Source organism: Octopus bimaculoides, chromosome 2 (genome assembly GCF_001194135.2).
Source record: "Octopus bimaculoides isolate UCB-OBI-ISO-001 chromosome 2, ASM119413v2, whole genome shotgun sequence".
Lineage (NCBI taxonomy): Eukaryota > Metazoa > Mollusca > Cephalopoda > Octopoda > Octopodidae > Octopus > Octopus bimaculoides.
In genome coordinates, this window is record NC_068982.1 from 41,193,861 (window position 1) to 41,207,656 (window position 13,796).

General features: G+C 33.6%; 1 protein-coding gene across 1 annotated transcript in view; it reads left to right on the forward strand.

Moving 5' to 3' along the window:
• The window catches only part of LOC106884228 (mucin-17), a 150,229-nt gene extending 137,049 nt beyond the window's left edge, over positions 1-13,180 (forward strand). Inside the window, exons 6-12 of the mRNA XM_014935488.2 lie at positions 448-525; positions 2,099-2,193; positions 2,961-3,032; positions 5,013-5,141; positions 6,351-6,460; positions 10,081-10,184; positions 12,168-13,180. Coding sequence (XP_014790974.1) covers positions 448-525; positions 2,099-2,193; positions 2,961-3,032; positions 5,013-5,141; positions 6,351-6,460; positions 10,081-10,184; positions 12,168-12,370 — 791 coding nt within the window. The 3' untranslated portion in view covers positions 12,371-13,180. The remainder of the gene's footprint in view (positions 1-447; positions 526-2,098; positions 2,194-2,960; positions 3,033-5,012; positions 5,142-6,350; positions 6,461-10,080; positions 10,185-12,167) is intronic.
• Positions 13,181-13,796: the final 616 nt, after the last annotated feature.

Sequence of the window (13,796 nt, forward strand, 5' to 3'; positions counted from 1 at the left end):
TATATATATATTAATTTTCTCAAAGCTGACCTTCAAATGTAGACAGAACAACTCTTGTGAACTCTTTCACTTCCCTTTTGTTGTAAAAGTGAAAGAAAAGATGTGACATTATAGTCTTTGGAAATCTATATCTTAATTTTCTCATAGTTTTAATGTATAACCAGAACAGCTCACATCAGCTATTCCTCTTTCTATTTTTGTTATATAAATCTCACTGAAGAAAGAGGATAGCTAACATCAAAGACATTTTTTTTTCACAAATCTATTTACATCTTAATTTTCTTACATCTGACCTTGATATATAGCCAGAACTGCTCCCATGAGCCATTTCACTAACTTTTTCTTTCGTTGATGCCATAGAAATTCATATATATATATATATATATATATATATATATATATATATTCCAGCTCTTTTTTAATACTTTATATTTTATTTCATTACAGAACTCTTCGAAATTTGTCTAAATCGTGCCAAAGACCGAATCAAAATGTTGAGTGAGGAATCAAATGGCTCATCAGAAAGTAAGTCTTCTGTTTAATTATTGATATAAATCTATAATCAACAGATAAAAGAAACCAGGAAAGATTACCAGTACACACTTGTGGTAGGTGACATGTGCAAAGCAATGAACAAACTGTATGACTTTTAATTCTTAACCTGAAATTTCACTTTACTACTCTTTGTTGCATACTTCTGTCAGATGAGAAATTAAAAAAATAGTCATAACAAAGGAGATTGTGAGAGCAACTGCAAATGAATACTATCTGTGACCAGATGGTGCTATTAACTTAGCCAGGGCCTGTTCTGCTGCCTGCTGAAATCTCTCATCTCATTTGGTCAACAAACAAAACATTTAAAACTTACAATAATTCATCATTTAACGTCTGCTTTCCATGCTGGCATAGGTTAGACGGTTTGACTGGAACTGGTAAGCCGGAGCGCTGCACCAGGTTCCAGTCTGATTTGGCATGGTTTCTACGGCTGGATGCCTTTCCTAATACCAACCACTCCAAGAGTGTAATGGGTACTTTTTATGTTTTGCCAGTCAACCACTATTCTTGGGAGGGTCATGGGGATAGAGTTCTCGGGTACCTCCTCCAAAGGGTCCTGTCAGAAACAACTGTCATTAAACTTTCCAGCTGGATTCCGAAGTATGACCAATGGAGACTATGAATGTTACCCAATTACCTCACTTGTGGTCTGCCCTTAGGTCTCCTGCCAGTTGGCTCTGCTTGAATAATTTGTTATGTGATCCTTTCCTGCAACATTCTAACCACAAATCTGTAGTACCAGGGTGGTGACCTCTCAATATGGAGAAGCAGCAGCTCAACTTGGAGAAACTCCCCGATCTCTAAGTTATGCACCCTGCTGAGTAATGTTATTCCAGAGATCCTTCAGAGGGAATTCTATGTTGGACACTTGTATTCACAATCATATTCTTTCAGTCATTACCCAATATTCATGGCTATAAGTGAGGATAGGCATGGAAACCAAACTGAAAATAGGGAGTTTGGCTTTTTCACTAGATTCTACTTTTTTAGGATCAAATGCTGAAGCTGGTGCATTACAGTACCAGAACCTACAATTCTAGTATCCAATTCAGCCTCCTGCCTCCCATCACTCATGAATACAGCTCAAAGATACTTAAACTTCCCCATTTCCCTCAGTGACGTTTGACTAGCATACAGAGTGCACTGGTAAGACTTTCTTGAATAGACCAGAACATAAAAAATCAGATTTTTGCCATAATTTATATATGCAGACTTTAAAATCTTCAGTTGCCTAAGTATTTGGCAGCTGAATTTTCTTCTAAGATTATCTTAAAATACGTCTTATTTTTTATTATTTCCTAATCAAAATAAGAAAATAGTAATATAAATCTTATTTCTAATGGAAGCAATTTGTTCCAAACCAGCAAATTACTTTAATGAATGTACAGGATTTCAGCTTGCATCCTAAACTTATCCTGTGCTTTATATTTAATTATACATATTTTTTTATTCCACTCACAGCCAAGCAATAGGAAGCATGCATGCACACACATACACGCACAGCAATATTATTATTAATCTCATATTCTACTTTTCTCTGCAGATACCTCTGACCTTCCGTCCAGCAAGGAAGCTAGTGTGGATCTGATAAAATTGGATGTTTCTCGCACCTTTCCACAATTCTGTATCTTCCAGAAAGTAAGTATTTATCATTTAAAGTTTGCCATCAGATATCAAATCAATGACATCTAGATTCTCCCGATTCCCCTTCACTCGATCCTTTGAACACTGAGCATCTGAGCACTATTTCGCTGATACACTGGGTTCCTGAGATGAACAAGCACACACTGCACTGGGCTGCACACCTGTCAACTGTATAGCTGCAACATGCTGGTTATCACTCTGATTACTATCAGATACAGTCATTGCTTTCCAGCTCAAAGTCACTTTCAGCCCCATAATCATTGCCATGTAAACTCTCTGAATCAGAATTGAGCAACTATTTGGTCTACAATGAAATATTTACCTGCAATTTTCAGTGTAATTTTACAAAAATACACTAAGATACCAAGAAAAGTTCTGTAAACAATGCTGCCCAAAGATCAGATGAAATAAGCTCTGTGATTAGCTGGTTTTTTGCTAAGCAATAAGTTTATAAATATGTACTTGTGGAGGTCCAAAAATTAGCCATGCACATGTGCTCTCTTCTTTTTCTTTCTTATCTTTCTCTCCCTCCATTCCTCCTCTCTCTCTCTCTCTCTCTGTCTCTATCACACACCTCTCTCTTGCATGCACACATTAATGATTATATGATGGGAGAGAGTGTCACATATGGAATTTTATGCAACAGAAAAACAAAGGCATATTCAAAGTAGAAACTTTCTCCTAATATAAGTTTTGTGCAATAAGTGCCTTATCCATTCCATATTCATTCATGATGTATAAAATTATTTTCTCATTTGCAGGGTGGACCATATCATGATCTTTTACACAGTCTTTTAGGAGCCTATGCTTGCTATCGACCCGATGTTGGTTATGTAAGTTTACATCTGTTTCTGTTATCTTTTACTTGTTTCTATCATTGGAGTCTGGTCATGCTGGTGCACCACCTTGAAGAATTTTAGTTGATGAATGGAACCCTGTACTTATTCCATTTATCTCTTTTGTTTTACCAAAATACTGGTACTTATTCTATTGATCTCTTTTGCCGAGCTGCTAAGTTGCAGGGATATAAATACACCATCACCAGTTGTCAAGCAGTGGTTGAGGAGAGACACAAATACACACGCACGTGTGCGCACATGCACACACACACACACACACACACACACACACACAATTAAGATAGTACTTTCTTACTTCCTGGGAGCAAGGTAAAGCCCTCTTTACAAATTAGTAAACATTCAAATTTTAGTTTCTCATATTTAAAAGTTTAAAATGCTGCCATAGTATTCATTCACCCATTAGCAATCAAATTATTCTGTCCACTGTAATGCTTATTTATTCACTTTATTTTGAATTAATCATGCATTATCTTGTACCTTCAAAATTTTGATGAAGTGATTGTTTATTTTTAGAATGACATTGTAGGGTAGGTCTGGGAGGCTGGATCTGGCCAATTTGAATATAAAACAGATAGAATATTTGGCCTGGATGTTGCCAGTTTAAACACTAATGGGTTAAGTATTCTTTTAGTGGATGCACATAGCTTAGTGGTTAGGATGTTGGACTCCTGGTCATAAGATTGTGGTTTTAATTCCTGAACCGGGTGACGTGCTGTGTTCTTCATTTCACATTGCTCCAGTTCACTCAGCTGGCAAAAATGAGTCATCCTGTGACAGACTGGTGTCCCGTCCAGGTGGGGAATATATATGCCATGAAACTGGGAAACTGGCCCTTATGAGCTGGTATGACTTGAGAAGGTAACTTTACCTTTTTTTTGGCCCTTTTTACTTTTTTAACTATTTTTAAAATTGATTTGTATTATATCTCTCCTTCTTCATCACAGGGTTCACTCAGCTGGCAAAAATGAGTTGCACCTGTGTTTCAGAGGTCCAGCCTTGTCATATTCTGTGTCACGCTGAATCTCACTCTGAACTACATCAAGGGTACATATGTCCGTGGAGCGCTCAACCACTTACATGTTAGTTTCATGAGCAGGCTGTTCCATTGATTGGATCAACTAGAACCTTTGTTGTCATCACTAACAGAATGCCAGTTTATCATGGGTTGGGTCCAAAACAAAAAAATACATTAATAAATTAGTCATTTCCACATACTTTGTAAATGGAAGAAACAACAGATTCACTGACATTAAACTTGTGCCCCACAACAGCAAAGCTTCCACCATCATGTAATTTCTTGATCGTTTCTACTTTTACCTGTAGAGAATGCACTCAACTGTATCATTTGTTAGGTTTAGGTGCTTTCATATTTTTACTGTTCATTGGTTTTATGTTGATCATCATCATCATCATCATCGTTTAACGTGATGATGATGATGATGATGATGATCAACTGGATATGAGTATATAAATTCTTATAGAAAAAAATACACAGCCTCATAGCATGGGCATGTAAACATAAGCAATAATCAGCACATTCTGAGTAGCTGAGTACTGTGGATGGTTGCAGGGGTGCATGCTATCACAGATCCATCCATGATGAGTGCAACAGGGTTCAAAATTGAAGGCACTGTGTTCCCAATCAGTGATGAATGAGTCAGTGGTAAACAGGGCTACATCAATAAAAAAATAAAGTATTAATGAAGTATCAAGGTCGTGAGACACTGTCATTATAAAATAAAATGTCACTAAGATGACTATATTAGTGGATAAACTTGTTCAACATACAGTCTCGTACCAACTTAAATAACTTTTAGATACTTTCTTCAAATGTTCACACATTATTCACCTGCCTGCAACTGATGAAACTGAAATAATTAGAACAAGAATACAATGCAACAACAGCTTATAACGTTTTTTTGTTTTTTGTTTATTTTTTTTTCCTATTGACAGGTTCAAGGAATGTCTTTCTTGGCAGCTGTGTTGCTGTTGAACATGGAGGTAGCTGATGCGTTTATCTGTTTTGCAAATCTTTTGAATGGTCCCTGCCAGGTTGCTTTCTTCCGTGTTGATGAAGGAATGGTGAGCAAATTTTTTTTAATTGTAAATTCCTTTACAACTAAAATAGAAATCTTACTTTAACTCCATACTTTTTTATTACCTCATTGTCTTAAAATCTTTTGTTTCATTTAGTAAATCTTTCTTCTATAGACACAAGACCTGAAATTTTGAGGGAGGGTACTAGTTGATTACATTGACCCCAGTGTTCAGCTGGTATTTATTTTACAGACCCTAAAATGATTAAAGACATAGTCAGCCTCAGCAGAATTTTAACTCAGAGCATAAAGCTGGATGAAATGCCACTAAATATTTTATCTGGCATGTTAATGATTCTGCTAGCTCACCACTTTTTTGTTTCTTTTAATAATAAAAAAAAACAACCCATTTTTTATTTGTTTATTTGTGTGTTTTTCTTCCCCTTGATGCTTTCTTTCTCTCTAGTTGTTACTGAAAGTCAGTAGTGATTGTCCTACAAGTGAATATGTTTTAGATCTTTCAATGCAGGCTGACTGCTGTGTTGTGTGGGAGTCAGTAAATATTTTTGGCCGGAAGAGATCTCAAAATCACTCTTGCATTTCTCTCTGTATTGACTGAGAATTATCCCTCCAAGAATCATTCTCTACAGATATTAGACTAGATACATTGAGTCAACATAGAAAAAAAAAATAATGCTAATTCAATGTACTCATAGCTCTCAGTTGATCAAATACTATATTCTCATCATTGAACCTAATAGACATTCATTTAGTCAATGCTTTTTCAGAGAGGCCATTAAATGCATCTTTCTTGGCATTTCAGCTCCTTGATTCTTATTATCTATGTATACTGTATTTTCTGGAATACAAGTCAGCATAGTATATAGTGTGAACATGTAGTGTAAACGTTCAAACATCATCACTATCTTTCCGAGTCTTTCTGCATTCCACATGGAATTTTTGGTCCTCTAAAGTCATTTTGGTGTTTAAGTCAACCTACCTTTTTTATGGCTGTCAATTTTGGTCTGAAAAATTTAACTTGTATGCCAAAAATTATGGTAAGTTTCATAAAGTTAACTGCTTTAAATACGTCTTGATATTCAACCAACAAAAATCAGTTATGACAACCATCTCCTGGCAGGAGATTTGTTGTAGAGACTGCTTTTATTCCTTATTGTGCCAAATACCAACAATTCTAGATGTTTGCTCTGTGAATATTCTTTAACCCTTTTTTCTCTATTTTTGTTTTTTTTAGATGAAGTCTTATTTTGATACTTATGATGAGTTCCTATTGGAAAATATGCCCCAACTCCACCATCATTTTGGAAGACAGAACTTGACACCCGACATTTACATTATAGATTGGTAAGTTACCATTATTCAAGGAGATCTTTGTTTCCCTTTATATTTGTATGTGTCATCAGAAGCATATGCTGCCACCAACTATATAAAGTTTAATTGATACTGAAATTGTCAGCATGTTAGGAAAGCAATCTAAGTATTCAATATAAGATGCTTTTTGGCAGGGATCCCCAACAGCTAGACCTTGGATCATTTGGTACCAGGTTGCACAAAAAGAATCAATTTTATTTCTATTTTATTGATTATAGCAGTCTACAGGGTGTTTTATTTTGAAAAATTACACTTCTGTCTGTGGCATAGCTAATAGGGAAGCAAAATGAAGGACTAATCTTCCCAAGCACATTTTTCAAAATTGGCACCGTTACAACCATTATTTTTTTTATATTCTTTTGTTACTTATATCAGTAGTTGTAAGTTTCATACATTATAACATTGTTACTGAAACAGGAAATTAATGAATGTAGAATACAATTACGTATATTATAACTAATGAAATATTTCATGTAATATAAGAGAAATGAGTTAAAAATTGTTTGACATGTGTCAATGCACCTTTTTTTTTATGTGCTCGCTTCCCCTAACTTTAGAACTTGCTATGTCTCTAGTCTGTGCCTCTTTCTCACACTTGTCTTAGTCAAAGTTTTTGCAAGCACCAATAAATTAGGCCCACAAGCTAAATGAAATTATAATATGAGTGCTAAATTCTTGGTCCATGCAAAAAAGATTGGGGACCACTGATTTGCTGGATTGAGGAAAGGTCTCTACCAGGTAAGAAAAAAATATTATTCCATAAACTACAAAATAAAAATGTTAAAATACAAAAGAATCAAAAGCTTATTAAACATAATTCTACATTCAGAATTATTTCTGATGAAGAATAAAGAAATTTGGTAGATTGTTCACTTACCTAAGGTGAACAACCTAAAAGGTTCTATAATAGTTAATCTTAAGTGTCACAGCAAAATACTTGATTAAAACTAAAGCTTGAGACCAATAAAGTTTTTAAAAAATAGTCAACATGGCTGTGTGGTTAAGTTCACATTGCAACCACATGGTTTCAGGTTCAATACCTTGTGAGTGAATTTAGTTGACAGAAAGTCTGTCATGTGTGTTTGCAGCTTTATATTTGTCTCTTCTCATCACTTAGGCAACCAGTGTGAGTTTATTTGTATCCCTGTAACTTAGCAGTTCAGCCAGAAGGGACTGATAAAAGAAGTACCAGGCTTAAAATATGTACTGAGGTTGAATTGGTCAACTAAACCCTTCGAGGCATAGGTGCAGTCCAATGACTGAAACAAAATAATAAAAATGTAAAGAATTGGTGTACCATAAGAAGAAAATGCTAACATTTCAATAGAGCCCTTTGGGAAACAAAGAACACTGCTTTATTTTCTCTGTAAGGAATTTTAAAAAAATAGTTAATATTGATATTTCCCTGTATTAAAGACTAAGAAATATCTGTTTGTACTATTCTTTACTATTGTAGTAACTAAAACCACAGCACAAATAAGCTTTGATCAAATTCAGTCTTGAGATATAATTATATGTCTCCAATTTCTTTCACTTTGGTACACAGCAACAGAATAATTTTTTTGTTGAGTAATTGGATCTGTCTTGCTTTTCATTCATCCAATTTTTGATTCTCTTTATTGCTATCATTTACATTTCTTTCATTGTTGTGCTATATTTACAATTCTATTTTACTGATGATAAGCATTGTAATTTTCTCTAAATTGTTATAGATGCAGCCGTGGCTGTGTGGTTAAGAAGCTTGCTTCCCAACCATGTGGTCTTGGGTTCAGTCCTACTGTGTTACACCTTGGACAAGTATCTTCTACTATAGCCCCTGAAAGAAGCCTGTCATATATATATATAAAATAATAATAATAATCCATGATCACATTTTTCTTACGATCATAGTTTATATTCCTCTGATGATTACAGTACAGTCTGTAGTGTACATGGACATCTGGTGGATCATTCACCTCTAGAAAACTGCTATTGCCAGTTGGTAACATTAGGCTGTGGCCAGCATAATAAAATAGGAGCTTTGATATGCATATTCATAAACGAATTTAAAGGATGTGTGTGTACCCTTGTCTAGATATCTCATGATGGTTGTAAAGAAGCATCATTTCATACAAGCAAACTTATTTGTTTCCAGTCTTTTGTGAAAAACATGTCTAGTTATGGGAAAATATCACCTTGCTTGGAAACAGGTGAAGTTTGGTGACAGGAAGGGCATCTGGCCATAAAAAATCTGCATCAACAGATTCTATCTGCTACCTGCAAGCATGGGAAAGTGGTCATTAAATGATGATGTTATATTGAGTTAGCAAGAAAGTAATTTTGGTTTTTTAGTGTGAAATAAAAATCCTTTTTTTTTTTCATACAAAGAATGAACTTCAATCAGTTATATATTTTCCATTTTGTTCAATGACCTTTTGCCATCTTTCTGGTAACTTCATGATTCTGCAATTATAGAACTTCTGGCCCTTATCAGCCAAAAACTAAAGCAAGTGCAATTTCAGGTCATCATCATTATTGAAAGTTTTACCATTCAAAGAATTTTGCAAACTTCAAAATAAATGGTAATCAGGGCTATATGGTGCATGTGACATCACTTCCCAAACAAACTCCAATAATTTTTCACAAGTTAGCAAAGGCATGTATGGTCTAGCATTGTCATGGTCAAACAGGATTCCTTTATGATTAGCCAATTCTGACCATTTTTCTTTGATTGCTTTCTCCAGTTTCATTAGTTGTTGACAGTAAACATCTGAATTGATTGTTTGGTTCTTTGGAAGCAGCTCAAAATACACAACACTTTTGTAATCCCACCAAATTGACAGCATGACCTTTTTTATGCAATTCAGCTTTCAATGTGGTCTGTGCTGGTTCATTATGTTTGGACCAGGATCGTTTTTCGATTGATGTTATTGTAGACAATCCATTTCTCATCACCAGTGATGATTCGTTTAAAAAAAGGTTGATTTCATTGCGTTTGAGATGCATATCGCAAATATTGATTCATTTTGTTAAGTGAATCTCTTTCAATTTATGTGGAATCCAAATAGCGAGCTTCTTAACGAGTCTAAGACATTTTAAATGATTTTCAGTTAAGTGATACATTTAACCTCTCTGCAATCTCTCACACAGTTATATGATAATCAGATTCAATTATGGTTTTGATTTGGTCATCATCAACTTCAGTTGGTCATCTTTGAGTGAAAAATCTCCAGAACAGAATTTTTAAAACCATTTCTGACCTATCTGTTCTGTTAAGCAATCAACACCATAAACTTCACATATCTCTTTGTGAACCTCAGCAGCTTTCTTGCCTTTACAGAAACAAAAAAGCAAAATATGGTGAAAATGTTCATTTTTGCACTCTGTGTTAAAATTGATGCTGAACTAACAGCTGTAAACAAAATTACATGCAATTTGCTTCTAAAGTAAGCTAAAAGTAACGGCTATCAAATGTGAAAAGGAAAAAAATCACAACATTGTAAAAAGTCATTCAAAAAAATCGTATCTCTATCTATTTGTGAAAAACAAAATTACTTTCTTGCCAACCCAATATAATATATATAAAAAATTTTTTTTTCTTTTTCTTTTTCTAGGATATTTACAATATTTAGCAGATCCTTACCCCTTGATGTTGCATGCAGAGTTTGGGATGTTTTTTGCCGAGATGGAGAAGAATTTTTATTCAGAACTGCCTTGGGTGAGTAATATTCACTTGTGTGTAAACACAAGATATAGACCAGTATGGTGTATGTGAATAGTTTTTTTTAAAGTCAGAATCCTGTTTACTTTGTCACATGGTCTAATCACATGGTCTAATCACTTCATTAGAATTCTCTTAATTTCTCTTTGTTCTGTCTTCCTCTTTTATCTAAATATACAACTATGACTGGCATTCCATCAGTTACACAGACATGTGTACGCTTTATGTAGTTCTCAAGGAGATTGTGTGACACAGAATGTGACAAGGTTGGCCCTTTGAAATACAGGTACTACTCATTTTTGCCAGCTGAATGAATTGAAGCAACATGAAATAAAGTGTCTTACTCAAGGATACAACACATCACCAGGAATTGAACTCACGACCTTGTGATCATGAGCCAAATACCCTAACCATTAATTCACGCACCTTCAATATCTAAATATAACATATCACTAAACTTGGGTTCTTTAACATTTAAACCAACCATATCTGACTCAAATATTCAGCTTCTTTTATGTTCACACTGGCCAGATCTGGCTTCTCACACCTACCCCATAATGTCATTTTAAAACAAAATATCACCTCATTGAAATCTCTAAGTTATGAGATATTGCATGGTTAATTCAAAACAATGTGAATAAATAAGCATTACATTTGACTGAGTAATCTGAATGCTAAACAGTTAAAAAAAAAGTTCAGTGAGATATTTTTAGTGACACATTTGTGGTTGTTCTGCTTTTGGTTTTTTTTTTTTCTTCAGTTTCACATCATCTATTGCCATTCTCAAATGTTGCCTGCTATCTACCATTCCAGTTTGAATAAAGCATTTTTGTTGATCTAGTTCATATTGCCTTCTCATAGCTCAACAACTTCAACAAATATTGCTTAACCCTTTAACTGCAAAATTAAATTTCATAGTTATTCTAGTACTGCTGTTAAATGTCTGCCAAAAAATAGAATTGGTATTTTCTACAAGTCACATTGCCTCAATAAACTTCATATATCTCAGCAAAAAAAAATATATAGTTTCTAATATGACATTCCTCAACAAAAGATAGAATAACATATAAAACTGTTTTTTTATAGTTAAGAGCAATGAAATTTTGAGTGGATTATCTGATTTCCACAGTGAAAGGGTTCTAATGTTAGGTTGTGATCAATATTTGATTGTGTATATCAAATTATTATATCATTTGCATCAAAATTGTGAAAGCACACCAGAACTAACACAGATTACTGTATTTTCCTTAATTCAGCATTCAGGTTAGTAATATTTTGAGAGTCATTGTTAATTCTTCTTCTATCTGTACTACAAGTAATATTGAAAAATATTAAACACTGAAATGTGTTATCATGGAAATATAACTGGAATATATTTTAGAAAGAATAACAGAAAAGAGCAAATTATTGTAGTATATATATGTTGTATGTGATTGTTGAAAAATTATGTTATATATTTGTGATAAATTTCAGAAAGTCTTATATAGAAAACTGCACTCTTTCAATAGTTGTGTATGGTCTGTATTTGAGATGAAAGTTTTCTTGGGGATACTCCTTAATATTGCAATAATAACCTTTTATTAAGGGAGGTCGAAATCACATGATCTGGTAGTCTTGGCACTGGCGGTGGCAGGGATTTGTCTCCCTGCTAGCAATATAAAAAAGATTGCATTTTGTACCAAAAGCCAATATGAGAGTTTTTCCCATGGTAACTACTGCAGTATAGTTTGTTCTAATAGAACATTTAAGTGGAGATAAATAAATATTACCTTTTATTAAAATATACTAATGCTAACACTGGAATTCAGTGAGACTTAAAACAATCTGTTGTAAGTTTAAAATCTCCAGTGTATATTGTACTTTTCTTTCTCAAAAGTTTTTATTTGTTATTATCAAGGACTGTGATAGTACATAATATTTCAATTTTCAAATCTTTATTTTCATTTTTATCCAACTGTATTTTTTAAAAATTTATTTCAGGGATCTTACACCTCTACCAAAATCTTCTTCTTGAAATGGATTTCATCCATCTTGCCCAGTTCCTTACCAAATTGCCAGAGGATATATCTTCAGACCAATTGTTTCGCAGTGTCCAAGCAATTCGGTTGTCTATTGATAAAAAGAAATTTGCTCAAGTACTTGCTGGACATCGAGAAGCAAGAGAGCGATCAGACTACTTTTGAATTTTTACTCATTGTGATCAAATTTTGTTAACTCTGTTGGACACTGGATTACCATTTTTGTATGCTCTGCTGGATAATGGATAATCTATTTATCATGCTGTACTGGACAATGGATTGTTCATTTCTCATTACTGGACACCAGAATCTCCTTCTGCACACACAGACTTGGATTAGAAATGTAACATATGTAATTCACTTCTAGTGATGCTAACCAAGCAAAGAATATTACTTTATGACCATTCATCATTGTAGGGCTCTATGGAATTCATTGACACTTCTGCTTCTTAAAATAGATGAAACATTTCCCTTCACTGCAACAGAAGCAGCAAATTGTAATAATTTACTTGAACTACTCTTTCAACAGATGATGTTTACAATATCTTCCCTATTCCCAACATAATCACAGTTCCTTGAATAGGGGGCAGGAATATGTTTACAATATTCCTCTTATTTTGTATATGTTCCATTTTATTAGGAATTTATTTGTTTCTACATCATTTTTTTTTTCTAAAATTAATTTCTGCAGATTTTTCTTCACTTCAGTTTGCCTTTATTACATTTTAAACATTTGATACTTAGATATCTAGATTATCTTTAATATTTATACTCACTGAGTTTTCCTCTCTATTATATTTATTTTGTTTGTTTTTGGAATTTAAAAAAAAAATTTTCTGTGTTAAGTGCATTTTTTTTTAAAGTTGATACCCACCGTTATATCTTGTACCTGGTGTTTCTATACCAGTTTGAACATTGCTAAGTTGACAGCCATTAAAATTTTATCTTCTATCAGAATAAACCCATTAGAAGAAATTGTTGGAGGCCTTGCTGTATTACAAGAAATTTAATGCAACTATGATCCTTGCTAAAAAAAAAAAAAACTCTTTTAGAAATATGGGACATTTTGTGTGAATCATTTCTTCTGGTGGATGTGTTCAAGACTGAAAATACAATGCCATATTTACAGGGTTTTATATACATGTATATATATATTAGTTGCTGGTATTTATAATTACTAATACTTTGCTCCTTGTCATTGTTGCTTATATTTAGTTAATGACAACAAATGATAAATGCCAATTCCTTAGAGGGTTGAATCTGGTTGTGTACTTCACTCAGGAAAACTGCTGTTGGTTGCCATTATGTATATTTTCCCCAACCACCCATCTCATTCCTAAAATATTAACTTGATTAACTCAATCAGTATTTTTTGGCCTACCTGTTGTTGCAATCACTAGACAATTAATTCTTCAGTAATGGCAATTTATATCATTTCATCTAATTCTAAGAGAGCAATAATCTGGCTAGTTTTGCTTTTTATGTTTACAAATAAGAATTTTAAACCAATGTTCAATGTTTAATATTGGTTCTTAGACGACCAATGTTTAATATTGGTTCTTAGACGACCAATGTTTAATATTGGTTCTTA